Source organism: Hemitrygon akajei, chromosome 15 (genome assembly GCF_048418815.1).
Source record: "Hemitrygon akajei chromosome 15, sHemAka1.3, whole genome shotgun sequence".
NCBI classification, from domain to species: Eukaryota; Metazoa; Chordata; class Chondrichthyes; order Myliobatiformes; family Dasyatidae; genus Hemitrygon; species Hemitrygon akajei.
In genome coordinates, this window is record NC_133138.1 from 75,141,627 (window position 1) to 75,169,359 (window position 27,733).

A 27,733-nucleotide genomic window follows, 5' to 3' on the forward strand; every position below is an offset into this window, starting at 1 on the left:
TGCATAAGACGCAGCACTGTCGGATCAGAACAAAATGACCAGTGCCAAGATCAGATTCGAGGTCACTGCAGGTAGCCAGCGTCCTGATGAAGGGTCTCGGCCCGAAACGTCGACTCCACGGACGCTGCCCGACCAGCAGAGTTCCTCCGGCATTTTGTTACATGTTTACAAGTTATTTTGGGGTCACGACGCAGGAGTGGCCCCCCTCTCCCCCGGCTTCTGCAAGGAAACATTCGGCCGAAGTGATGCCACAGCCATAGCGAAGACGCGAGCAGCCAGTAGCCGAGAGGGGGGAGAGAGGGGAGAGAGGGGAGAGGGGGGAGAGAGGGGAGAGGGGGGAGGGGGGGGAGAGAGGGGAGAGGGGAGAGGGGGAGAGGGGAACACTCTGACCTCTGACCCCGAACCCTCATTGTAACCACCAATGGGTTGTTCCACTACTGCCCAATAGGGGTGACGGAGTCTCATTATTCCTCAGCAGTTCCGATATTTTTCAGTAAGCCGTCAATAGAAAAAAAACAAGGGTTTAAAATTGTAAGCTGTAATCAATAAACCGGAAATCTTGGCTAAAAGAGCGGCCCCAGGTTGGGTTCTGTCTGGTCCCTCCCCTGCGGCCGAGTGGTACGTCCCCGAGTCCGTTACTTCCTGGTGGACTGTCCCACCCGACGGGGGTGGCTGTGACGTCACGGACCGTCACGGGCGGCGGGGGGAGGCGGCCGGGGGGGTTGGCGACGCGCACCGGCGAGAATGCACCGGGGAACGGCCGAGGATGCGGCGGCGGGGTGCGCGGGCGCCGCGTGAATGGGCATCCTGCGGGCCGCCCGGCTTCCGTGTCGCCCTGCGTGGGAGTGGCGGGCCCCGCGGCGGGGCAGCGCTGACAGCTGCTGGAGCCTCCGGCGGGCTGTGGGACACAGCTGTGGCCGCGCCAGCTCCGTCCGCACACGGCCGCCCTGCGCTCCCAGTCGCCGCCGGAGCGCTGGCTATGTTTCCCCTGCGTGGTGCCGCGTTTCTGGCTGTAGCTGTCCGTGCGTGGCCAACCTCTGGGCTTCTTGATGTTACCTGTTAGGCTCCCTGTGTTGCCGGGGCTTATGACTGTGTGACATGGTGTTAAACTTTTAATATCAACTGCGGCCGAGCCTTTAGCGTTGACTCTTGGTTCACCTCTTTTGTTTTTCTCTCTCTCGCTCTCTTCCTGCGTTGTATTTCGACGCCTTGGACCTAATACTGAAGGGTTATCGCTTTGTTTCTACCAGTCCCTGGTTTATCTGCAGGGTTTTCTCCTGACCCTGCATTTGCGTGTTTAATGTGTTTCCACACCTAGTGTGGGTTCGCTTGTAGGTTCTGCTGGCTGACTCCAAGGTACCCCAGCCCTGCCTGTGTGTGTCTGTCCCACTGTGTCTCTGCCCCATGGACCAGTGTGTGTGTGTGGAGCGGGAGCTGGAAAAGGTGCTACATAAGTTCCTGATGTATGGGCAACACTGCGACCGCAGCCTGGAGGAACTGCTACGTTATGTCAGTGGCCTCCGACAGGAGCTTTCCAATACAGGTGAGAACATGATGGTATCTCTATACAGCACTGATTTGCGTATTAATTGCTTATTCCAAGAATACTGTTTAAAGAACTGCACTTTCAAGCGATTTTTTGGGTATTAAATGACCTTAAGATCATCTGGAATTATGTCCCACAAAGAGTCACGCAGAAAGGAAAAGTGATGATCCAGCTAATTCTGGAACTTTTATTTTTTTTTAGCAGATGGAATTATTTGACATTGCTAAGCTGGTAACTTGTTATTTTTAATCCTGGAACCCGGAGTTAAAACCTGTTCCTATCTGGAATCTGGTAATTGTTCAATCACTTATCTTATGGGCATCACTCCAGTTCCTAACCAGTGTTTCTAAGTTGGCAGAGATCACTCGACTTGCTCTTATCCCAGCATCTAACTAATTCTACTACAGTACAAGCCTTAATTTAATCAGTGATGCCATTCATACATAGCACCATCATCTCTTGGTGCACAACTCACCAGCAACATTGCTGATAATTGAACAGGGGCAATCCCCTTCTTCTGTTTATATTCTGCAAATCAGTCATCAGTCTCCAGCTGTGGTAGTGGTTGATGTGTTGTGTATCTTTCACATTTTGCAATTCCAAGAAACTGCGAAATTGGTGGAAAAAATGGCAAGGAATTGTGGGCATATTGGTCATTGATAAGGATTGTGGTTATGGATAAAGATTATAATGCGCCCTAGACCATAAACTGACATTTCCAATCCTGTGCTCTTCACTATAAACAATTAAACACTTGTCCTTCATTTCTACTTGTCAATTTTCATTGTATTAAGTTTTTTTTTCAATAAATGGCTCTGCTATTTTGTAAAATTGAGCATTTGATTGCTTTAGAGAAGCATTTACAAATATACGTAGAATAGTGGTTAGCACAGTGCTTTACAGTACAGGCACCTGGGTTCAATTCCCACAGCAGCCTGTGAGCAGTTTTTGTACATTCTCCCTGTGGCTGCATGGATTTCTTCCCACAACCAGTGGGTAGGTTAAATTGGTCATTGTAAATTGTCCTGTGGTCAGGCGAGGATTAAATCGGGGGATTGTGGGGCAGCACAGCTCCGAGAACCAGTCAGACCTATTCCGCGCTCTATGTCAGTAAATATTTTTTTTTAAAGTTAGTCTTATGGTGCTAAATACATTCATCATCTGTGTGGGATTTACTTTCTACAGATTTCTAGGTACGACAAATCCCACAAAAACATCACATTTATAGCTCTGAGGTACTGAGTTTTTAATGTTTTGTACTGCTTTTTTAGCATGTGTAAACATTATTCTCAGTTACTGTGCAAACATGATGAGAGAGAATCTTCATAAGGAAATAAAGCAATTCATCTTAAAGTAAAATGGTATTATAAAGTGTATCCTGTTTTTAATCACATTTGTACATCACAACACCCTGCTAGTGAACTGTTCAAAACAAAATTAGACAGTTGGCATTAAGGTTTAAAGCAGATTTAACTTTGGAATTTATTTGTTAGTGTCTCATATGTGGCTTAATCACAGTTCTAAATGATGCTGAAAAATGTCAGAAGATAAATGGAAGAAGAAATAGCTGGTTCAACCCCTTATGCATGTCCCACCAGGGAAAAAATAAGATTTTGGGCTGATCTTGTACCTTGTCACTTTCCTTCATTTACTCCTCAGTCCCTTGATCCTCTCCGCATCCAGAGTAGTATTGATCCCTATCTTAAATACACTCAGCAACTCTGTCTCCAGTGTTTCTTTCCTAGACAAATGGAAACAGTTACTGGGTGGAGAAATTTATTCTTATCTCTGTCCCTAATGGCCAGTCACTAATTTTGAGCCTGTGACTCCCTTGTTTTTAACATCCAGCCAGAGGAAATGTCATTCTCCATTTACCCTGACAAGCCCCAGAAGAATTTTACAAGTGTAATCGCCCTTCTTCTTGGCGCAGGAGTACAGGACCAGTCTGCTTAATCCCTCCTCGTTTGACAGACCAGAAATAGTCTCCAGTTCTGTGAATATCTGCTGATTCTTTTGGTAAAATGTCAAATGGGTCTAGACATAGAATGAATAGTGGAAGATTGAGTCTTCAGTGAATGTGGCCACCCCCCCCCCCCAAAAAAAACTTCCATTATTGGTTTTGGACTGTTAGAATTCATATCTGCATCAAAAGTAAATATTAGTGGAAGTTCAAAAGCTAAAAGTTCTAGTTTGAATTCTGACTCTTGCTACTCCTCAGCGGCCTTGGGGTGAATGCCCTCTGTTGAAATGATATGATGAATAATGTATTCCGCAGGGGACATCGAGAAGACCTCATGCTATTTTCTGTGATTAAGTTGTGTGTCTTCTTGACCGATGACTACAATTGTTACTGGAAGTTGGTGCTGTTTTAGATTAGTGAGGCATCCTTGAATCTATTTTTAGGGGTTGCTACCAGAGAAGGTTCCTCAATTGTCCCATATTGCTCCTCCTTTTCTAGTAAACAAACACTTACATTTGTAATATTTCAATGCACAATTTCCAACCGTAGGTATGCCGTCTACTTGCCATCCAAGGTTGTCTTAATACATACAAATGAAAATGCCAGCATTGATAGAAGGAAAGAAATTGTGAATGGTTCAGGTTGAAATCCTGATGCAGAGTTCTGACCCAACATGTCAACGATTTTACTCCTATGACAGATGCTGCTTGGCCCACTGAGTTCCTCATGCCACATCCACAGTCTCTTGTGTTTTCATACTGAAATAAAAAATGTACTTAAGAGCAGAAAGCCAGCCATTAAATTCATTTTTCTTTTCTGGGCTGGACGCTTGTGTGCTTCCACAAATTTTCAAGCTTTCTCTGACATTAGATTGTGTGCGGGACTTTTATAAGGGGACCTGACCTGAACTTGTGGCTTCATTAAACACTGTTTGCTACAAACTCCTATTGCTGTGATAATGGCTTATTATCCAAATTACATCTATTAAGCTTCAAAATAACACTGTTACTCATGTAATACAAAACCTTTTGGAAAAATTAAATCGTATCATCCTGAATGCTCATAATGTAAAGTCCAACTCCCCTTAATTAACTTTGAGCATTCCGCTACATTTATAGGTATTTTATCTTGCTATTCCTCTAGAAGACGGCTGCACAGTGACCATAAAGCAGTGGGCTAAGCATGTACCTTTGAGGTACGCCAGTATTGATTGTCAGCGAGGAAGAGATGCTATTTCCAGTCTGGAAATGACATCTGAGTGGTGTCACAACAAGTCTTGCACTCAATAAGACCAGGAATCGATTGTGGACTTCAGGAAGGGGAAGTTGAGGGAGTACACACCAGTCCTCATTGAGGACTCTGCTGTTTGAAGTTCTGGGTCTCAAAACCTTTGGCGATCTATCAAACTGATAGTTACAAAGAAGGCACAACAGCGGCTATATTTCATTAGGAGCTTGAAGATAATCGGTGCGTCACAAAATTTCTACACGTATAATGCGGAGAGCATTCTAGCTGGTTGCGCGGGTGTCTGGTATGGAGGGGCCACTGCACAGGATCAGCGAAAGCTGTAGATTCAGCCAACTCCATCGTGGGCACTAACCTCCGCAGCATCAAGGACATGTTCGAAAGGCAATGCCTCAAAAAGGCAGCATCCATCATTAAAGAACCCCTACCCCACCCCCCAGTCGCCCAGGACACATCCTCATTTCATATACTACCATCAAGGAGGAGACACCAAGAGCCTGAAGGTACTTTCAACATTTCAGGAACAGCTTCTTCCCCTCCGCCATCAGAATTCTGAATGGACGATGAATCCATTAACACTATTCACTGTTTTTCCTCTCTTTTTGTATTACCTATTCAACATTTTTTATATATACTTTATAGTTTTTATTATGTATTACAATGCCCTGCTGCCACAAAGATAACACATTTCACAACACATGCCAGTGATATTAAACCTGATTCTGATGGAAGGAGCAACCTTCACCAATCCACAACATTGTCCCGAATTATCCCACTTAATATCTGTTATACTTTAGCAGATTCATTGTGTCAGTACCAAACTGATAATAGAAAGCATTGTATAAAATGACATTTGAACTGAGTGTGAATGGTCTTTACCTTCTATTGTTCTGTTTTCAAGGCCACCTTGATTCGCAGTTGTCTGCAACACTGTCTCTAGTTATGTCACAGTGTTGTAAGAAGATAAAGGACACTGTTCAGAAATTGGCATTGGATCACAAAGATATCCACGGCAGTGTCTCCAAAGTGGGGAAGGCCATCGACAGGGTAAGTACGAAGTTTTAAGGCATTTTGATACCTACCAGCAGATTAAGGAGGTGCTTCCTCGCCACTTCACAGATCAGAGGCAATCAATAAATGCTGACCTCCCAGCTGCAACAAACAAACTGAATTGTTCATTCCCGTAGTGACACAATTTCTATGTTATTATCGCTCTATTAAGCAGCTTTACCAGTTCAGTTCCTGGAGGTAAATGTTGCGTTGCCCAAGAACTGCGTACCAGCCACTGGGTCCACTGGCTCCCAGCGCATCAGCAGCGTCCTGCGTATCACAGGGTTGTCACAGTCGCACGACAGCTTTACCAGACCGCGTGGACCCACCCCAGTCGGGTTCGGTCTGATTTCGGGTCACTGCATGCTTGAGCATCTTTGACCTTCACAAACATACTGCAACACTTTTATTTTTTGTGTGACAATCAGAATAAAAAGAGAGGGAAAAGGATAGCTTGAAGGGGATAGGGTAGGAAAAGTGAAGGGCTGCAGCGGAAGGAATCTAATAGGAGAAGAGAGTGAACCATAGGAGAAAGGGAAGAAGGAAGAGATTGCCTCTTCTCACCTGTCTGGACTGAGGAGGGAAGGTGGAGGGAAAATATTTCTTACTGTAAGGAGACATTGATGTTCATGCCATCAGGTTGGAGGCTACCCAGGTGGAAAAGGTGTTGCTCCCCCACCCCGAGGGTAGCCTCGTTTTGGTGGAAGCGGGGATTAAAGTGGTTGGTCACTGGGAAATTCTGCTTCTGCCGGGTGGAGCGGAGGTGCTCAAGGAAGCAGCCCCCCAATTTACAAGGGGTCTCACCAGTGTAGAGGAGGCCACATCGGGACCACTGCGTGCAACACAGCACCCCAGCAGACCTGCAAGTGAGATGTTACCACACTTGGAGGGACTGTTTGTGGCCCTGAATGGAGGTGAGGGAGCGGGTAGCCATTCAGCCATTTGCAGGGAGGGGGGTTAGTGTAGAGCGACAAATGGATAAGGAAATCACAGAGGGAGAGATCCCCACGTAAAACAGAGATGGGGGAGAGGTAGAGATGTGTTTGGTGGAAGGATTCCTTTGCAGATGGCTGGAAGTTATGGAGAATGATTTGTTGGATCCGGAGGCCTGTGGACTGGCAGGTTAGGATAAGAGGAACTCTATCCCTATTAAGGTGGCGGGAAGACAGGGTGGGGGTGTGGATGCCCGTGAAATGGAGGAGATGTGGCTGAGGGAAGTATCAGTGGTGGAGGACACTTTTAATTCTTATTCCCATTTCCATCCAGACATGTCAGTCCAAGACCACTTCTTGGGTCACAGTGAGGCCACCCTCAGGGTGGAGAATCAACACCCTGTATTTTTGCCACAGGCAGCTGTGGAGGCCAAGTCTTTATGTATATTTAAGGCAGAGCTTGATTAATTCTTGATTGGTCAGGGCATGAAGGGATACGGGGAGAAGGCAGGAGACGGGCAGGAAGGAAAATTGGATCAGCCATGATGAAATGGCAGAGCAGATACACCTGCTCCTATATCTTAGAGTTTTCCTTTCTAATCCTGAAGAAGGGTTTCTCCCCCTGAGCGTTGACTGTTTAGTCATATTCATAGATGCTACCTAACCTGCTAAGTTCCTCAAGGAATTAAAAAATAAAGACCATAAGATAAAGGAGTAGGGCTAGGCCTGTTGACCCATCAAGCCATTCAATCATGGTTTCTCTTAAATTTTAAAATTCAGAAAATGAAGTTTTAAAGACAACTTTAAAAATTCTTTATATTTATTTTTTATTTTACCTACTGGGATGCAGCACGGAACAGGCCGTTCCAGCCTCTCAAGCCTCACCGCCCAGCAATCCCCCGATTTAATCACAGCCTAATTTACAACGACCAATTAACCTACCAACCAGTACGTCTTTGGACTGTGGGAGGAAACCGGAGCACCCGGAAGAAACCCTCACGGTCATGGGGAGAACGTACAAGCTCCTTACAGGCAGTGGTGGGAATTGGAACCCGGGTCGCTGGTACTGTAAAGTGTTGTGCTAACCACTTAACTATCATGCTGCCCCATGGTATAAAGCACATCTGCATGTTAAAACCAATTAAAGTATTAACACTGATGAAAGTGTTATCTCTTAGCTATTATCCCTCAACTATCAGGCTCCTGAACCAGAGTGGAGAACTTTAAGCATAGAGCATAGACAGCACATTACAGGCCCTTCGGCCCACAATGTTGTACCAACCATGTAACCTGCTCTAGAATCTGCCTAGAATTCCCCGACTGCATAGCCCTCTATTTTTCCAAACTCCATATACCTGTCTAAGAGTCTCTTTTAAAACAAACCCTACTGTATCCGCCTCTATCATTGTCACTGGTCGTGCATTCCATGCACCCCCCACTCTGTGTGGTAAAACTTACCTCTGGCATCCCCTCTGTACCTACTTCCAAGTCCCTTAAAACTATATCCCCTTATGTTAGCCATTTTAGCCCTGGGAAAAAGCCTCTGGCTATCCACACAGTCTAATGCCTCTCATCATCTTGTACACCTCTACCAGGTCTGCTCTCATCCTCCATCACTCGAAGCAGAAAAGGCCAAGTTCCCTCAACCTATTCTCATAAGGCACACTCTCCAATCCAGGCAACATCCTTGTAAATCTCCTCTGCACTCTATTAGTATCCACACCCTTCCTGTAGTGAGGTGACCAGAACTGAACACAGTACTCCAAGTGGGGTCTAACTATGGTATTATACAGCTGTATCGTTACCTCACAGCTCTTGAACTCAATCCCACGGTTACGAAGGCCAACACACTATACACCTTCTTAACATCACTGTCAACCTGCGCAGTCAACACTGTAACTTCACTCACCCCAACAATGAACTGATTGTGACCTATGGACTCACTTTCAAGAATTGTATAACTAATGTTCTCAGTTTTTTATTACTTTTCATTTACTATTCTTATTTTTCTTTTTTTTGTATTTGAGCAATTTGTCTTGTGCACATTGGTTATTTATTCATCTTAGTGTGCAGATTTTTCATTGATTCTACTGTGTTTCTTTCTATTTATTGTGACTGCCCACAAGAAATTAATCAGGGTGGTATATGGTGACATTGAATTGAATTGACTTTACTCCATATACACGAGGAGTAAAAATCTTTACGTTACATCTCTGTCTAAATATGCAGTTTATAGTAATTTATAATAAATACTACATACAACAGGACAGTCAATATAACATAGAAATACAGTTGTATCAGCATGAGTCTGATGGCCTGGTGGAAGAAGCTGTCCTTGGAGTTTTGTCGTGGTTTCTCGTGCCCCACAAACGACCAGGAGAAGATTCTTAGATAGATAGATACTTTATTCATCCCCATGGGGAAATTCAACTTTTTTTCCAATGTCCCATACACTTGTTGTAGCAAAACTAATTACATACAATACTTAACTCAGTAAAAAAATATGATATGCATCTAAATCACCATCTCAAAAAGCATTAATAATAGCTTTTAAAAAGTTCTTAAGTCCTGGCGGTAGAATTGTAAAGCCTAATGGCATTGGGGAGTATTGACCTCTTCATCCTGTCTGAGGAGCATTGCATCGATAGTAACCTGTCACTGAAACTGCTTCTCTGTCTCTGGATGGTGCTATGTAGAGGATGTTCAGAGTTATCCATAATTGACCGTAGCCTACTCAGCGCCCTTCGCTCAGCTACCGATGTTAAACTCTCCAGTACTTTGCCCACGACAGAGCCCGCCTTCCTTACCAGCTTATTAAGACGTGAGGCGTCCCTCTTCTTAATGCTTCCTCCCCAACACGCCACCACAAAGAAGAGGGCGCTCTCCACAACTGACCTATAGAACATCTTCAGCATCTCACTACAGACATTGAATGACGCCAACCTTCTTAGGAAGTACATTCGACTCTGTGCCTTCCTGCACAAGGCATCTGTGTTGGCAGTCCAGTCAAGCTTCTCGTCTAACTGTACTCCCAGATACTTGTAGGTCTTAACCTGCTCCACACATTCTCCATTAATGATCACTGGCTCCATATGAGGCCTAGATCTCCTAGTCCACCACCATCTCCTTGGTCTTGGTGATATTGAGACGCAGGTAGTTTGAGTTGCACCATATCACAAAGTCCTGTATCAGTTTCCTATACTCCTCCTCCTGTCCATTCCTGACACACCCCACTATGGCCGTGTCATCAGTGAACTTCTGCACATGGCAGGACTCTGAGTTATATTGGAAGTCTGATGTGTACAGGGTGAACAGGACCGGAAAGAGTACGGTTCCCTGCGGCGCCCCTGTGCTGCTGACCACCGTGTCAGACCTACAGTCTCCCAACCGCACATACTGAGGTCTAACTGTCAAGTAGTCCACTATCCAATCCACCATGTGAGAGTCTACTCCCATCTCCGTTAGTTTGTGCCTTAAGATCTTGGGCTGGATGGTGTTAAAGGCACTAGAGAAGTCAAGGAATGTAATCCTCACAGCACAACTGACCCCCTCTAGGTGAGAGAGTGATTTGTGCAGCAAATACGTGATGGCATCCTCCACTCCCACCTTCTCCTTATATGCAAACTGAAGAGGATCCTGGGCGTGCCTGGTTTGTGGCCTCAGATTCTGTATTATCAGCCGCTCCATGGTCTTCATCACGTGCGACGTCAAGGCAACAGGTCTGAAGTCATTCAACTTTACTCCATATACACGAGGAGTAAAAATCTTTACGTTACATCTCTGTCTAAATATGCAGTTTATAGTAATTTATAATAAATACTACATACAACAGGACAGTCAATATAACATAGAAATACAGTTGTATCAGCATGAGTCTGATGGCCTGGTGGAAGAAGCTGTCCTCGGAGTTTTGTCGTGGTTTCTCGTGCCCCACAAACGACCAGGAGAAGATTCTTCAAGAAGTATTAAACTTTAATTTGCAAATCAAAGCTGAGACAGTCATTGAGCTAGTCGCTGATTGCCCACCGATCCTTGGACACAGCATTCTTTATAGCAATCTCCTGGTTTAGTTGCATTAGCATATGCAATCGGTCTATAGTTGCGTATCACACGGTACATCCGCCACTATTGTTTCTACCCATTGACTTAATCATGTTCTAATCTACATCTCTTAGCTACCTCTCATTAACACACCATTGTCTTCTACATTCTTAAGATTTCGTTCTCCTACAGAATGCATAGCAAATAGCAAGTTTCAAAACTGACTACATAGTTTTGGTTACACAGCAAAATTTCAACTTTTATACTCCAATATATCCCCCCTAGAGGGTCTCACACAGAGAAAAGACTAAGAGTCTGCGCACAAAAGCCCCAATAAACTCAAGCACTTATTCCCAAATCTCAGGTTAAACTATAATTTTCTGCGCCAAGACCTCAAAGTATTCTCTCCCTGTTACCTTGGGCCGCTAAGCCAAAAACCTGTCCCTCTGTATCTGAGACGGAAAAAGACTCAGAAGCTCTTACAATCTACTCCCACATTGTCGTTTTGCTCTTGTTCATCCTGCAGGTGTTGTAGGCTGTACCGATACATTTTCGGTGTTTCTTTCTCCACTAAGCTTGCTTCAGTAATTGCCACGAGCATTGGAAATTGTTTGGTTGCAGCACGCACTACAAGAGATTTGAGACAAGGAAGAAAACAGCACAAGCACACAGCTCAACAATATAATACTGACAGTTATTGCCATTTTAGTCAGCCATGCTCCCCATCCTCCAAGTCTACTTTCCAACCAATCAAAGAACTGATGTTCAAATCCTGCATTCTGTTTGACCTCCGTCCGCAGATTCTTTAATTTATTCATTGCTCTGGTGAAAGACCCTTCTGGGCTAGTATTGTTCGGTATGAAAGTGCAGCATTGTTCTCCAAACATTACACACACACACCCCCTTTTTTCTGCCAAAAGCCAATCCAGTACCTGTCTGTTTTGCCACGCCACCCTGCTAGTTGCATCCAGCTGTTGCCCTAAGGCCTCCAGTGCATCATCGGTGTAGTTGATGAACCTCTGCTGATTATAGTATATATAGTTTATCCATTCAACATTTTTGCTTACCCCTATCACAGGTATGATAGCTTCCCAGTGAGCATCTCATGCGGTGTCAGGCATGTCACTCGATTAGTTTGCATGCGGTAACTCATCAATGCTAACGGTAAAGCATCGACCCAATTAAGTTTATTGTCTGCACAAATTTTGTTTAGTTTGGCTCTCAGGGTTCCATTAATTCTCTCTACCATGCCCTGCGACTGAGGGTGGTATACACATCCAAATCTTTGCTTTATCCTCAGCGCCTGTAGTACCAATTTGACCACTTTCTGGATAAAAGCTGAACCATTGTCTGAGCTAACTTCTGTAGGTATTCCAAACCTTGGGATCACTTCATTTGTCAGAAATTTTACCACTGTCTTTATCATGTCTACGTAATCGATCACTAGATGTTTAAATGGTCCTTCAGGTACAGGAATGTGACCTATTGGGGTTGTAATTCCCTTCCGAACATTATTCTGTGCGCATACCTCGCACTGTGACAAGACAAAGTCCACTGAAGCCTGTAAATAAGGTGATCAAAAACCATCCTTCTTTATTTGCTTTATCACTTCCCCCCTTGCACAATGGTCAATCCCATGCGCTTCTGAAATCAGAATCGTCAGTAGAGGGGTGGGTGCTACCAACAAACTGTCTTCCATGCTCCACAAGCCTTCCGGGTTCTGCTTGGCCCCCCTTCGTCTCCACATTGTCTATTCTGCCAAAGTTGCCTTACCTTGTATTTCAATTAGGTCCTCTACCACAGGTTCTGGAGTTAGGCTTACCTGTGGGGCAATGACAGCTGATGTACATCCAGACGCTTTTCTGGCTGCCTCGTCCGCAGCTTGATTTCCCTTTGTTATTACATCCTTTCCCTTTTTATGTGCCTGGCATTTTACTATAGCCAATGCTTTAGGTTTCATTATGGCTTTTATTAAGTCTAGAATTTGCTGACAATGTTGTATGGGATCTCCGCTACTTTTTTAAAAAACCTCTCTGCTTCCACACTGCCCCGAACAAATGGCATACTCCGTGAGCATATGCTGAATCAGTATAGGTGTCTACTTTCTCACCTTCCATCATTTCACACGCAGCTGTCAGGGCTTTGATTTCTGCTAGTTGGGCGGAACACGGTTGGGGACAGGACTCCATCCTAATAAGCTTATAGCTCGACTGATCCTGCTGCACTACTGAGAACCCTGCAAGATTTCCATCATAATCCCTATAACAAGAGCCATCTACGAACAGAGCCTTTTTATCTGCATCCTCTAGTGGTTCTGACCGTAAATCTGCTCTCAATTTGGCAAATCTCATCGTCTTCCCTACACAATCATGGGGTTCTCCTTCATAGCCCAAAGGGATAAAATCGGCTATATTACTGGTAGTGCATCTCTGTATAGTTATGTCAGGAAATGTCACTAGCATCTGATACGCTGCTATCCTGGCTGGCGTCAGCACAAATTTCCCTCTTTCCAGCAATTCTGCTACTTTGTGGTGTGTGTACAGAGTCACAGGATAGCCCAGGGTTACAGATGATGCCTTTCCATATGCATAGTACAGCGCCGCCAATCCCTGATAACAGGGTGGATACCCCTGAGCCACCTCATCTAGTCTCGTACTGTAGTATGCTATTGGCTGCTTTGCTTTTCCTGTGCCTGTCTCCTGTGTTTGAACCGCTGTGACATAACCCTCCTGTCGGTTGGATACATACAAACGAAAAACCTTCTTGTAGTCAGGCAAAGCTAATGCTGGTGTGACTGCAATTCCTGCTTAATAGTATTGAAAGCTATCTCCGCCTCTCCATTCCACTGTAAGCCGTTCTTCAAATTGGTATGTCCTGCTTCTTTCATTATCTTTCTCAAAGGTGCCACAATCTCAGCATATTCTCCTATCCAATCTGAGCTGTACCCTGCCATTCCCAAAAACGTCATAATCTGCCCTACAATCTGGGGTTTTGGGGCCTTAGTTATTGCCTCAATCTGATCTGGTGCTATCGCCTTCACTCCCTTGGATATTACCCTGCCTAAGTATTCCACTTGCTGCGTGCAAAATTGCAGTTTCTTTTTGGATACTTTATGTCCTCCGTGTGCCAGCTTCTCTAACAGAGTTATAGTGTCCTGCTCACACTGTTCCTCACTGTGGGAGCAAATCAACAGGTCATCCACATACTGTAACAATGTACTTTCCAATGGTATGCCCTCTAGGTCTGTCTTCAACACCTGATTAAAAACATGTGGTGAATGTTTAAAACCTTGCGGCATTCTGGTATAGGTATACTGAGCACCTCTGTAAGTAAATGCAAACAGATACTGACACTGGTCGGCTAGAGGAATGCTGAAGAAAGCTGAACACAAATCAATCACTGAAAAGTAACTTGGTTCTGATGGAACATGGACTGTTTGTTCTTTTAAGCACTCCTATTTCAAGTAACCCCTGCACTGTCGATGCTATTCCCTCTTCTGCTTCTGGTCTTAGAGGGTATTGTGGTCTCCTGGGTGGAATTGCGCCCCTTTTCAGCTTTATTTCCACCGGACTAGCTGTTTTTATTTTCCCTACGTCTGTGTCATGCTGTGACCACAGAATAGACGGCAACTCATCTAACCTTTTATCTTTCTGCTGGCCTCTTTCCTTTCCCAGCAATGGCATGTGTGGTTGGGGAGTTATTTCAACCTCTCTCACTGTCCCTACCATATCTACACTTACCATTATTTTAATGCAATTGTTGTCTTCTGATATCCACACCTCTGGCTTGATTTTCCTCCACACTGTTATGGTTTCAGCACTCTTAACTAAGGGTCCTAAGTCTTTAGACTGATATCCCTTGTTTACCAACAACGTTAGGTGGGGCGCAGCCTCCGATATCCTGTACCATTTTTCTAAAAAGGTGTTCCACTTAACTTATAAAGCTGCCCCTTGCTTTCCAATTATCACAGCCTCCCCTTCCAGGTGCTGTTGGGTACATGCCTCCAGGTGCCATCTCTCCTCTAACTCCCTGTTCTGAGTCTCATCAAAAAATCACTGTACAATGTAGCTCAGATTTGGGCATTACAGCCCTGGGTAATATAGCCTGCACGCCCTTTTTCCATTTTTATATTGTCTTTTTTCCTCCTCATTATCCCAAACTTGGACTTCTCCCTGCATGTTTACTGTTCCCGTCAACAGGGGGCACTGCTTAGGGGTTCCTTCCTCATTATAGGGAGGGGGCTTTTCTGTTTCTTTCGCATCCGGGTACGGAGCTGAAGCCAGCTTCTCACTGTACCTTCCTCTCTCTCTAACAGGCTGTTTCTCCAGCACCTTAGTGTCTTCCTCGCTTGTAATCAATATTCTACCTGTCCTCCTCAGCCTTTCTCCCTCCGTTCTGAAGAGTTTAGCACTTTCCATTTCTCGTTCTCTTTTTTGCCCTCTTTAGATTTATCTTTTGGTTTGTAATTTTTAATTAGTCCTCCATTTCTTCGCACAAACTTATATCAAATGTTCCTTCTCTTGGCCACTTTGTGACCAGGTTTTTGGTTCTCTTTTCCCATTTTTCTGAAGTTTTTGTGATCTCATATTTATTTACCGGGATTTTTTTGCTCAGAATCTCTACTGCCGTTCCTTTACCTGTCATGTTGTTCTCTCTTTTTAAGGTATTTCAGAGGTTCACAGTTCGTTTACTGGATAATATTATTTACTCTAATTCTATGCCTAGTCTATCATCTATCTACCAGCGCTTTAAACTATATATTGGACTGTCCTTGTTTCCTATTCTGTTCTGCCCGTACAGACCTCTATTCAGAGCGGTATCCACAGAACTTGCTCTTTGCACCTCGTCTATTCAGACCCTTATCTCTTAAGGCAGTATCCACGAGGATTTTCTCTATTTTCCTTTCCCTGCCCATTCAGACCTTCGTTTCATACGAAGAGGTATCCACAGGGACTTACCAACACCACATGGAATTTTTCTTAACTTATTATTTGTACTTGCCCTCACTGTAGTGTTCTTGATCAATCCTCTGAGCCTCCTGTTAACCCCCAATTCTGCCAGATTCTTTGGACCGGAGAGACCCTTCGGCAGTGGTTCCACACTTCTGAGACTCCAAGACCTCCCCAAGACCAACAGAATTCTTAGTCAAATTGTCGCAAAAAGTGCTTACCTTTTGTTTGGGTGCACCCTTAATTCTGTTAGACTTGTGGGGGTCCCTAGAGGACTGGGAAGCGTCCCCAATCTGCTGTTTCCTTTCCGCGGGTCTCTTTCCGGTCCTGCCGCGGTCGCCAATTTTGTCGTGGTTTCTCGTGCCCCACAAACGACCAGGAGACGCAGAAGATTCTTCAAGAAGTATTAAACTTTAATTTGCAAATCAAAGCTGAGACAGTCATTGAGCTAGTCGCTGATTGCCCACTGATCCTTGTACATAGCATTTTTTATAGCAATCTCCTGGTTTAGTTGCATTAGCATATCCAATCGGTCTATAGTTGCGTATCACATGTACATCCGCCACTATTGTTTCTACCCATTGACTTAATCATGTTCTATTCTACATCTCTTAGCTACCTCCCATTAACACACCATTATAATCTACATTCTTAAGATTTCGTTCTCCTACAGAATTGGATACATGCATAGCAAATAGCAAGCTTCAAAACTGACTACATAGTTTTGGTTACACAGCAAAATTTCAACTTTTATACTCCAATAGGAACCTGTTGGTCCTGGCTTTTATGCTGCAATACAGATATGTAGTTTGATAATAAATTTACTTTGAACTTTGAGTATTCTACCTGCCTTCTCCTGGGAACTGGTGTGAGACTACCTGCCTTTGCGTCAGTTTGACTGGGCCTGGGCCGGGATCCCTGCCTGTGAGTTGGGAAATCTGTGGGAGGTCACGCTTCCCTGTTGAATTCCATGACAAAAGTACAGCTGCTAATGATATAGCAACTTAAAACTAGCGCCAGTGCTGGGAGCTGGGGCTTCTGACCGCTATTTCCGACAAGGCCTGGTGTTAACACTGGCCTGGGATGAGGATCCCGTTGGGGGAAATTACCACAGTTCTGTTCCTTGGGGAAAATCTGGGGAAGGAGTGAGCAAAACCCAAATGCACAGATTACAAGGAAATCGGGCAGTAGATAGTTGCCAATTAGCACATGTTGTCCATTTGAGTTATCAGAACCCGCTCACTAGGGCACTGCTAATGGGCAGAGGGAACTCCAGTAAAATAGCATTGAGACAGCACACAATGATGGGGGGGGGGGGGGTAGAGAAAAATTGGAACAATTCAGCAAAAATTGTGCAGCAGAAAAAAATGACACAGAAAATTCAAATGAATTAATCGACATAAAAGAAATATTATTTGGGACAGCTCAGAGGGGCTGTAGAGCTGCTCCCTTGAATCGGCAGAGACGCAAAGCTCACACGTTCTTCCTGTGACTGGGTGGGTTTTCTCTGAGAGCCCCCATTTCATTCCATGGCCCTTTGGTGTGCAAAGCTAGTTTAAAGCTAGTCACTTTAAACTGTCCTTGGTGTCCAGCTGAGTATCAGAATCTGGGAGGAACTGTGGGGCTAGTATTTAAAATAAAGATGGATTCATGTAGAATTGGTGTGTATGGGTGGCTGAGCCTTTCTAGGCTGAAAGGCCTGTTTCTGTGCTACATCTCCTGAGTCTGATTCTAAAGTAATCCTCAAGCACATTTTAGAAGAGTTTACCTGCAGGTAGATGGTTTGCTTGAGTAGTTAAAATGATGCTGCGTTTACAGATCGGGCTGCGCTGTTGCCTCGCCAAATACGGTACATCAGTGCTAGCTCTGGTACCTACTCTGCACTCGTTCACTCTTCGTTGCTTTCGAAATGGTAGTTTTGCCAGTGAAGGTCGCATAGAAGGTGTTGCTTCCTTGAGTTGTTTGGCCTGTTTCTTCTATAAGATCCTGTCTTTTGTGCAGAACTTTGACACGGACGTGAGTGGAGTCGGGGTGGAAGGTGTCTGGGATCTGCATGAAAAGCAGCAGTTCCTGAGTGAGGCTGTGGTGGAGCACTTGTACAGACAAGGACTGCTGAGCGTCGCGGAGGAACTGTGCCAGGTAAGACCAGGAACTGACCTGCTCACCAGTGGGGCGGGTTGTCCAGTCATATTGATAGAACGTGGGATCTCTGGTAGGGATAGGAAGGAGAGAGGGACCAGGCACTAATCTGGGTGGACAACTCCAGCCAATGTTGCTGCCATCTTTCCTGGATTTGTCCTCTTACAAACTTGGGAGCAACTATTCAGAGGAATGTTGACGATTTCAAAGTGATGCTCTTCCAGCATCTTAGTCAAATGCCAATAATGTGATGAAAAACTGCCTGGGTGAGGGAATTGCAGCTCAGAAACCTCTTGCAACATTCATTCTCTTGCATATCCATTCCCCCAAACTGGTGGATTGCCACTGCCCTGAACTGTCCGCAGGATTCACAATAATATCTGTCTAAGAACCTCCCAAGCATTGATCACTGAGATGGGAAAAGAAAACAAGTGAATGGAATTATCTCCAAATTACACCCCATGCTTCCAGAGTTACTTGGGATGGAACTCCCTCTGGACAGCATGTCGAATGTAGCTTTGAATTATAGATTGCAGTGTTCCAAACAAGGTGGATCGTCACCTGCCATCTCGGGTGTATTTACTGGTGGGGCAATAAACACTAACCTTACCAGTCTGCCCTCATTCCATGCGAATTAATCTTTACACGACAGCAGCTGGAACTGTCGGCAAGCCCTTGTGCTATCTTGGGTTACTGCTAGGAAAAACTGTAATACAAATTTGGAAGCTCTTTTCTGAGAGGTCTGATTTTGGCAAGTCTTCTTGTAATCACTTTGAGCTGTTCAAAAAAAAAAGCGTGGAGGGCCAGGACCTTCTGAGCTGCCGTGATGGAAGCAGATCTTCTGATGATGGAGGCATGTTTACATGGTTCAAGCGTGTAGGCAACCTGAGGCTATGTGGCAAGGCATGGTTGTGTTACAGAAGTGCCAAAAAATGAAAGTGCCAACAAGAGAGTCGAAACCGCATTTGATGTATTCCCAACACGTCTCACTCGTCATCAACTGAAAGGCTCAGCTGTGCTGGCTTTATACATACTGTGGCTCTAAGAGCAGGCCAGAGTCCAGGGATACTGTGGCTGATGACTCACCTCCTGACATCAAGAACCTCTTCATCTACAAGGGATGCACTCCGTTTGCCTGGACGAGTGCAGCACCAGCAGCTGTCAAAGAGTTCGACAGCATCAGGGTAAAGTGAGCCTAACCTGGTCTAAATTCCCATCCCTCTTCCATCTGTGCACTGTGAAGGCGGTGCGTACTGTCTACAAACTGCGTTACAGTTACTCACCTAGGCTATTCCAACAGCACCTTTTAGACCAGCGACCTCTACCCCAAAGAAGAACAAATGTTTCTGGTTTGTGGGAGCGACAGCTCCTACTCTGAGTTGTACAGTACAGGCCCTTCAGCCCACAATGTTGTGTCAGCCTTTTAACCGATGACAAGATTCATGTAATCCTACTGTCCCACATAGCCCTACATGCTGTGTTCAACAATAGGTTCATCTAAGAGTGACTTCAATGTCCCTAGTTATCTGCCTCTGCCACCACCCCTGACAGTGTGGTCTATGTACTTGTCACTCTGTGTAATCTTACATTCCCCCCCCCCCCCCCCAATACTTTCTTTCCATCACCCTAAAAGTATGTCCTCTCATTTTAGCCGTTGTCACCTTGGGGAAAAGGCACTGACAGCCCACTCTTCCATGCCTCTTACCTTGTACGCCTCTGTCAAGTTGCCTCAGCCCTCTTCGCCCCAATGAGGAAAGGCCGAGCTTGCTCAACTATTCTGCAGAAGACGTACAAAATTCTGGTAAATCTCCCCTGCACCCTCCCTAAAGCTCCGCGTCCTTCCTTCAGTGCGATGCGCAGATCTGAACGTAGTACTCCACCAGTATCTGTCTAGTGTTTTTGGAGCTGCAGCTTTATTACCTCAAAACTCTTGTCATGTACCACCTTGATTTGGAAATGGACCCCTGATTCTTTAGTACTGGGTCCAAAGCTCAAAAGTTGTTCCCCAGTAGCACTGCAGGATTACCTTCAGCAGGGGGGCTACAGTAATTCACCGCCAGCTTTTCAAGGATAGTTAAGAATGACAACAAGTGATGGCCCTATCAACAGCGCCCGGATCCCATGACACTAATTTACCAGGACCTCAAAGCGAGGATAGGCTGATCCCTAATGAGAGCACACCAGCAGAGCAATCTATCGTCGTGGCAACTTGTTTCCAGGACTACTGGACCGCTAGTGCTGTTATTGAAAAATGGAAGCCTACACCCCAACCTGAGGCCAATTGGGATGTCCTGTCTGTACTGGGTCTTTTGATATAGTTTCCAGTCTCTTCACTTACTTTGTCTCTTTTCCTCCTCAAGAATTTAACCAATTCCATTGAATGCTAGCCATTTCCATCAAAAACTGTACTTCAGAATGCAACAACTTTCTTTTTTAATCCTCATTTTCATTTTAGTTTCCTTATCAGTTATCTCAAACTGCTATCCCTGGTTGCTGGCCCACTGTGAGTGAAGATGGTTTGTCCCTTGTTCATTGTCAAAACTTTAATGGTGACCACCACTGTTACTGCTCTAAATTGCCAGTCAATCAGTGGGCCAATAGCCTGTGTAAAGGATGACCAATAAATATGAGGTCTCATGTGGAACCTTTTATACCACTGACATACTGTGAGGTGCCCGGAACTGAAACCACATTGAAGTCGAGACGAATTCAGCACACAACAATTGTAACCGCTTGCCCTTTTCCGATCCATCTTTATATTGTACTACAGCTTGGTACCAAATAATTGTATTATTTTGCATATTTCCTCTAAAACGCAGAAATTTAAATGCTGTATTTCCTTGTGTGTGTTGATCACTGTGTACTAAACTTGTGGCTAATCCCATTTTCCATCTTTTCCCAGGAATCCGGAATATGTATTGAGCTCTGTCAGAAGGAACCCTTTCTGGAGTTGAACAGGATCCTGGAGGCACTACGGGTGCGAGATTTGAGGCCAGCACTGGAGTAAGTCTTGGTATAAATTTCCCTTCCCATGTCTGGGAGCTCTTGCTGGGAATTTCTGGCTGTCAGCAACCGGGACGGTTTCATTTACTGGAACCGTGGTGTGAAGTACAGGTATTGGGACCTTCTCTTTCAAGATGAACAGTGGTTAACTGATCAGTTTAAAAAGTGTGTCAGTGAAAATGTTCTTTTCCTTATCTCTGGACTGTGGGTATTTCTAGCAATGCCAGCAAGGAATTCCTTTTCCCATCTGTTGATCAGAGGATGATGGTGGGCCCTCAACTATGAGCCCCTGCTGTCTTTCTGGAGAAAGTTCCAGGAATTGGGAACCTGCAGTGATAAAGGAATGGTGATGCACAGTTTTTCCAAGTCAGGATGGTGTAAGGGAGGGCCAGGAGACCATCAGCGAAAGGACTTGTTTGCATCAGTTCCTCAAGGTTGATTCAACAAAGACTTCTATACATTTCTGGGGCATGGAAAAGTTTATATAAAATGTGAATAAACCATTTTCATTCCTTATTCTTAATCGGCCTCTTTGACATTTCTTCATTTTAGGAATGAATGGTGATGCTCCCTCTCTACATAAGAAATAGGAGCAGAATTAGGCCATTTGGCCCATCGAGTCTGCCCCACCATTCCATCATGGCTGATCTATTTCCTTCTCAGTCTCAATCTCCTGCCTTCTCCCTGTATCCCTTCACACCCTGACTAATCAATAATTTATTAACCTCTCCCAATGACCTGGCCTCCACAGCCACTGGTCGCGAGTTCCTCGGATTCACCACCTTCTGGCTAAAGAAATTTCCCCCTCACCTCTGTTCTGAAGGGATATCCCTCTATTCTGACACTGTGTCCTCTGATTTTAGACTCCCCTGCTATTGGAAATGTACTACTTTCATGTTGACACCAACATGTTTGGGTTCTAGGTATCCTACCTCCATTAAGTGTCTGGTCCAGCATCTGCACTGCTTCTTCAGGTTTATCCATATTGACCGCAGCCTGACACAGGTTCTGAGAAGCCCTGTCCTCTCAGTCTGCCACTAGGATGCTGCTTTGTAAGCATTTGACTCCTCTACTCCAAAACTACGTCACTTGGTTATTGAGCTGCAGTATGCAGGCGAGGCTCGGGATTGTACAGTCGGTCCTCCTTATCCGCGAATTCCGCATGCACAAATTCAACCAACCGCGAATCGCGAAAACCCGCAAGTGCTCTTCCAGCACTTGTTGTTCGAGCGTGTGCAAACATTTTTTTCTTGTCTTTATTCCCTAGGCAATGCAGTATAACAACTATTTTACATAGCGTTTACATTGTATTAGGTATTATAAGTAATCTAGAGATGATTTAAAGTATACAGGAGGATGTGTGTGCATTATTGTGGATCGGGATTTTAAAAAATCGGAAGTTCTCTTACTAAGTAAGTCAGAACAGGTACATCCGGTATCATTTAGCGTTGGTTAGTCAAACATTTGCATTTGTATATAGTATATATTTTATCTTTCTATGCATGTAAAACACTTAAGAACGTATGTTTCAGCGTCGGGCTCGGGAGCGGAAGTTCTCGGGACAGATCGCTCCCGAGTGCGCTTTCCACCGCGCCGGGTTGATGTGGAGGATCAAAAACCCAAAACCCAATAATTAAACCACTGCAACACACACAAAATGCTGGTGGAACACAGCAGGCCAGGCAGCATCTACAGGGAGAAGCGCTGTCGACGTTTCGGGCCGAGACCCTTCGTCAGGACTCACTGTGTTGCTTAGTAATAATTGTAGCTTTCATCGGGGCAGAGCCTTTCTCACTTTATCCTTTAAAATTGTTCCGATCGTTGACCGACTGTAGCCTAACGTTTTTCCGATGACCGATGGCGTTTCACCTCTTTCCGATCGCTTTATTATTTACACTTTATTTTCAATCGCGTTCGTGAATATTTTCACGAACAGAAACGCTGCGGTTTCAGATCTCTGACGCCGGGTCTTAATGTCCACAACACTGAGACAGGTTAAATAAGGTCTGGGGTTCCGCTGGGTCCTAAGGTCCACCGCATTCGGACAGGTTGAATAAGGGACTTGAGCATCTGCGAATTTTGGTATCCGCGGATAAGGAGGGCCGACTGTATGTACTGAGAGGCTAAGCTTCATGTCTCCTTTTGTTAAAACCCCAGCTCTCTTTCCCCTCTTCACGAACCAATAACCAGCTGGGCTGTGTAAACAGCTCCCTTCCAGGACCATTGCAGTGAGAATATTGCAGAAAGTCGTGGTTTGAATGTGTTGGTGATAGTTGGAGAAATGTAAATGTTTTGTTTAATATTGTTGATAATATGACTGGAGTGCCAGTACTGGCAGTGTTTAACTGTATTACCATGACAGGATCTTACTCCTACAATATTTTGGTGGTCAGTTGAAAATTAACATGATAACATGTAGAATGCCATTGCTGGCCAGCACTTCCTTGAACTGCAATCGACCACGTCTGCTTGTTCTGTTGCTGGCTGGCAATTGATGATGAGATGGTGATGTTGAATGAACAGGGACAATTGCAGTTTCTGTCTCTGGCCTTAAGCTCCAGGGATCACTTTTCCATTACCACTCAATCTGCATTTTCAGAGATTATGAAACGCGTTGTGGCCTTGGTCAGGGCCTTGGACTTTCAGCACGGTGGTACAGTAGCTAGTGTTGCTGCTTCTCAGCTTGGCTTCGATTCTGACCCTGGGTGTTGTAGCTGCAGGGTTTGCATGTTTCCTCTGTGACCGTTTCGGTTTCCTGTGTGTGCTGTAGGCTTCCACCCACATCTAAAAGACATATCTTTAGGTCAATTGGTTACTGTAAGTTGCCCTATAGGTTAATGATTTTTTTAAAAAGTCAAATGGGAGCCAATGGGCACGTGAGAAAGAATGAGTTACTGGGATGTAAGGAGAAGGTGGATGGATCCTTGGAAGCCAGATGGGCTGAATGTTCCAAGGATAGAGGAGAATCCTTCAACTTGGCTGCTCACAGTTATGTATTTCCTTCATCTACTACATACCACATAACTGCTGTGATGCTAATCAATTGGTATGCTATCCTACTCCCAGTGCAGCGAGACTGTCCCATCACTGAAACCCTCTTCTCAATCCACCTTGCTTCCAATTTAGTACATTTTGTACTAAAGAGGAACCATTCTACAGAACAGATGGAAGCTTCAACATTTGTGACCTCTGTTATTGAGCGGCAGGACACAGGCAAGGCTTGTGATTGTATATACTGGGAGGCTGAACTTCAAGTCTTATACTAACATTTAGGAGCAAAATTAGGCCATTTGGCCCATCAAGTCTGCTCCACCATTTCATCACGGCTGATCCAGATTTCCTCTCAGCCTTCTCCCCGTATCCCTTCATGCCCTGTCCATTCAAGAATCTATCAATCTCTGCCTTAACTATACATAGAGACTTGGCCTCCAAGTGCTGCTTGTGGTAAAGAATTCCACAGTTTCACCACTCTGGCTAAAGTCTTCATTGAGAATGTCATTGGAAAAGTAAAGTTGCTCCCACTGTCAGCAAGGTGGACCTTGCTATCTCCAGTCTGTCGGCACATCTTCTGACGAGTTGAAGGAAGGTGTACCGCGGGCTCGACACTGCTAGCAGCAGTGATTCCTTGCCCCCTCACTTGTACCTGAGATTTGGAAAACTTGCAGCAACGCTTCAGGGCCCTGGAGGAGCACCAGCAATGTTGCTTGCAAAATCCAGCAGCACGTTGAGCAAGCTAATGTCAGTGCCCGGGGTCATGACAACGTCCCCAGTGTTGAAATCCTAATTAGACTCAGCCAGGTCTGTTGAGAAGGCCGCATCATTTGGATAGCCAATGCCAAGCTCCTGAAATGGACTCTCTGTTCTGAGCTCTCTGAAGGGAAGAAATTACCAAGAGTATTCAGGTGAGGTTACAGATTCCAGTATGTTCATTGGAAAACACATAACATCCTCAGCAACTTGTGGGAATTCCTGGCCAGTGACAGCTCATAATAGGAAAGGCACACCCATTGAAGAGTTTCCATGAACTTGCAGCGACCCACCCAACAGTCTGCAAATCCCATATTAGCCTCATCAGTCACCTCAGATCAGAGTGGAAGCAAAGTGTTTCTGACCCTGAGGGAGAGCTCCTCGTGGCACTTCCTTGTGGGAATGTATTCGATCACCCTGATAAGTTGTTTGCCTTTACACATGTGCAGTTAAAGTGATCTGATCTTGTTTCTTTTTGTAAGACTGACGTTGCGTTTAATTGGTCTGTTTTATTTTGATATAGACTCACTTTCAAGGATTCTTTATCTCATGTTCACAATGTTTAATGCTTATCATTCACAAATATTTATTTTTTTCATTTGTATTTGCACAGTTTGTCTTTTGCAGACTGGTTGTCAGCCGTGTTGACTGTGGTCTTTCCTTAATTCTATTACAGTTACTGGATCTACTGAGTATGTCTGCAAGAAAACAAATCTCAGGGTTGTATGTAGTGATTTACATGTACTTTGATAATAAATTTACTTTGAACTTTGAAGTAAGTGAAAAACTTAAAGGGAATTTCAAAAACTTACGCAACAGCACCACCAATTGGTTGGAAGGGAAACTGCACAAAGCAGACAGTTCATTGGGATATCTATTCTAAATGTTTATATAGAGGCCTGAAGTTAATTATTACTGAAGGTTGATAAAGGACTTGTAATAAAAGATGAAAAAAATATCTTTTTTCACAGAGTCTTACTTCAGTGGTTGGTAAGTTGATGGAAAAGATCCTGAGAGGCAGGATTTATGAACATTTGGTGAGGCATAATATGGTTAGGAATAGTCAGCATGGCTTTGTCAAAGGCAGGTTGTGCCTCACAAGTCTGACTGAATTTTTTGAGGATGTGACTAAACACATTGATGAAGGAAGAGCAGTAGATGTAGTGTATATGGATTTCAGCAAGGCATTTGACAAGGTACCCCATGCAAGGCTTATTGAGAAAGTAAGGAGGCATGGGATCCAAGGGGACATTGCTTTGTGGATCCAGAACTGGCTTGCCCACAGAAGGCAAAGAGTGGTTGTAGACAGGTCATATTCTGCTTGGAGGTCGGTGACCAGTGGTGTGCCTCGGGGATCTGTTCTGGGACCCTTACTCTTCGTGATTTTTATAAATGACCTGGATGAGGAAGTGGAAGGATGGGTTAGTAAATTTGTTGATGACACAAAGGTTGGAGGTGTTGTGGATAGTGTGGAGGGCTGTCAGAGGTTACAGCGGGACAGTGATAGGGTGCAAAACTGGGCTGAGAAGTGGCAGATGGAGTTCAACCCAGATAAGTGTGAGGTGGTTCATTTTGGTAAGTCAAATATGATGGCAGAATATAGTATTAATGGTAAGACTCTTGGCAGTGTGGAGGATCAGAGGGATCTTGGGATCCAAGTCCATAGGACATTCAACGCTGTTGTGCAGTTTGACTCTGTGGTTAAGAAAGCATACAGTGCATTGGCCTTCAACAACCGTGGGATTGAGTTTAAGACCTGAGAGGTAATGTTGCAGCTATATAGGACCCTGGTCAGACCCCACTTGGAGTACTGTGCTCAGTTCTGGTCACCTCACTACAGGAAGGATGTGGAAACCATAGAAAGGGTACAGAGGAGATTTACAAGGATGTTGCCTGGATTGGGGGGCATGAGAATAGCTTGACTGAACTTGGCCTTTTCTCCTTGGAGGATGAGAGGTGACCTGATAGAGGTGTATAAGGAAGAATAAGGCAAGAACAGGAGAACAGATTATTATCTGAATGGTGGCCAATTAGGAAAAGGAGAGGTGCAAAGAGACCTGGGTGTCATTGTACACCAGTCATTGAAAGTGGGCATGCAGGTACAGCAGGCAGTGAAAAAGGCCAATGGTGTGTTGGCATTCATAGCAAGAGGATTCGAGTACAGGAGCAGGGAGGTTCTACTGCAGTTGTACAAGGCCTTGGTGAGACCGCACCTAGAATATTGTGTGCAGTTTTGGTCCCCTAATCTGAGGAAAGACATTCTTGCCATAGAGGGAGTACAGAGAAGATTCACCAGATTGATTGATTGATTCCTGGGATGGCAGGACTTTCATATGAAGAAAGACTGGATCGACTGGGCTTATACTCGCTGGAATTTAGAAGATTGAGGGGAGATCTTATTGAAACGTATAAAATTCTAAAGGGATTGGACAGGCTAGATGCAGGAAGATTGTTCCCGATGTTGGGGAAGTCCAGAACGAGTGGTCACAGTTTAAGATTAAATGGGAAGCCTTTTAGGACCGAGATGAGGAGAAACTTCTTCACACAGAGAGTGGTGAATCTGTGGAATTCTCCGCCACAGGAAACAGTTGAGACCAGTTCATTGGCTATATTTAAGAGGGAGTTAGATATGGCCCTTGTGGCTAAAGGGATCAGGGGGTATGGAAAGAAAGCAGATACAGGGTTCTGAGTTGGATAATCAGCCATGATCATACTTAATGGCGATGCAGGCTCGAAGGGCTGAATGGCTTATTCCTGCACCTATTTTCTATGTTTCTATAAGATGATGAGAGGCATTGATCGTGTGGATAGTCAGAGGCTTTTTCCCAGGGCTGAAATGGCTAGCATGAGAGGGCACGGTTTTAAGCTGCTTGGAAGTAGGTACAGAGGAGATGTCAGGGGTAAGTTTTTACACAGAGTGGTGAGTGCGTGGAATGGGCTGCCGGTGACATTGGCGGAGGCGGATACAATAGGGTCTTTTAAGAGACTCCTGGATAGGTACATGGAGCTTAGAAAAATAGAGGGCTGTGGGTAACCCTAGGTAATTTCTAAGGTAAGGACATGTTCGGCACAGCTTTGTGGGTTGAAGGGCCTGTATTGTGCTGTAGGTTTCTATGTTTTT

At 44.8% G+C, this 27,733-nt stretch overlaps 1 protein-coding gene across 1 annotated transcript in view; it reads left to right on the top strand.

Annotated features, from left to right (window-relative positions):
* Nucleotides 1-718: 718 nt before the first annotated feature.
* The window catches only part of rmnd5b (required for meiotic nuclear division 5 homolog B), a 52,272-nt gene continuing 25,257 nt past the window's right edge, over nt 719-27,733 (top strand). Inside the window, exons 1-4 of the mRNA XM_073067789.1 lie at nt 719-1,543; nt 5,653-5,798; nt 17,725-17,862; nt 20,765-20,865. Coding sequence (XP_072923890.1) covers nt 1,405-1,543; nt 5,653-5,798; nt 17,725-17,862; nt 20,765-20,865 — 524 coding nt within the window. The 5' untranslated portion in view covers nt 719-1,404. The remainder of the gene's footprint in view (nt 1,544-5,652; nt 5,799-17,724; nt 17,863-20,764; nt 20,866-27,733) is intronic.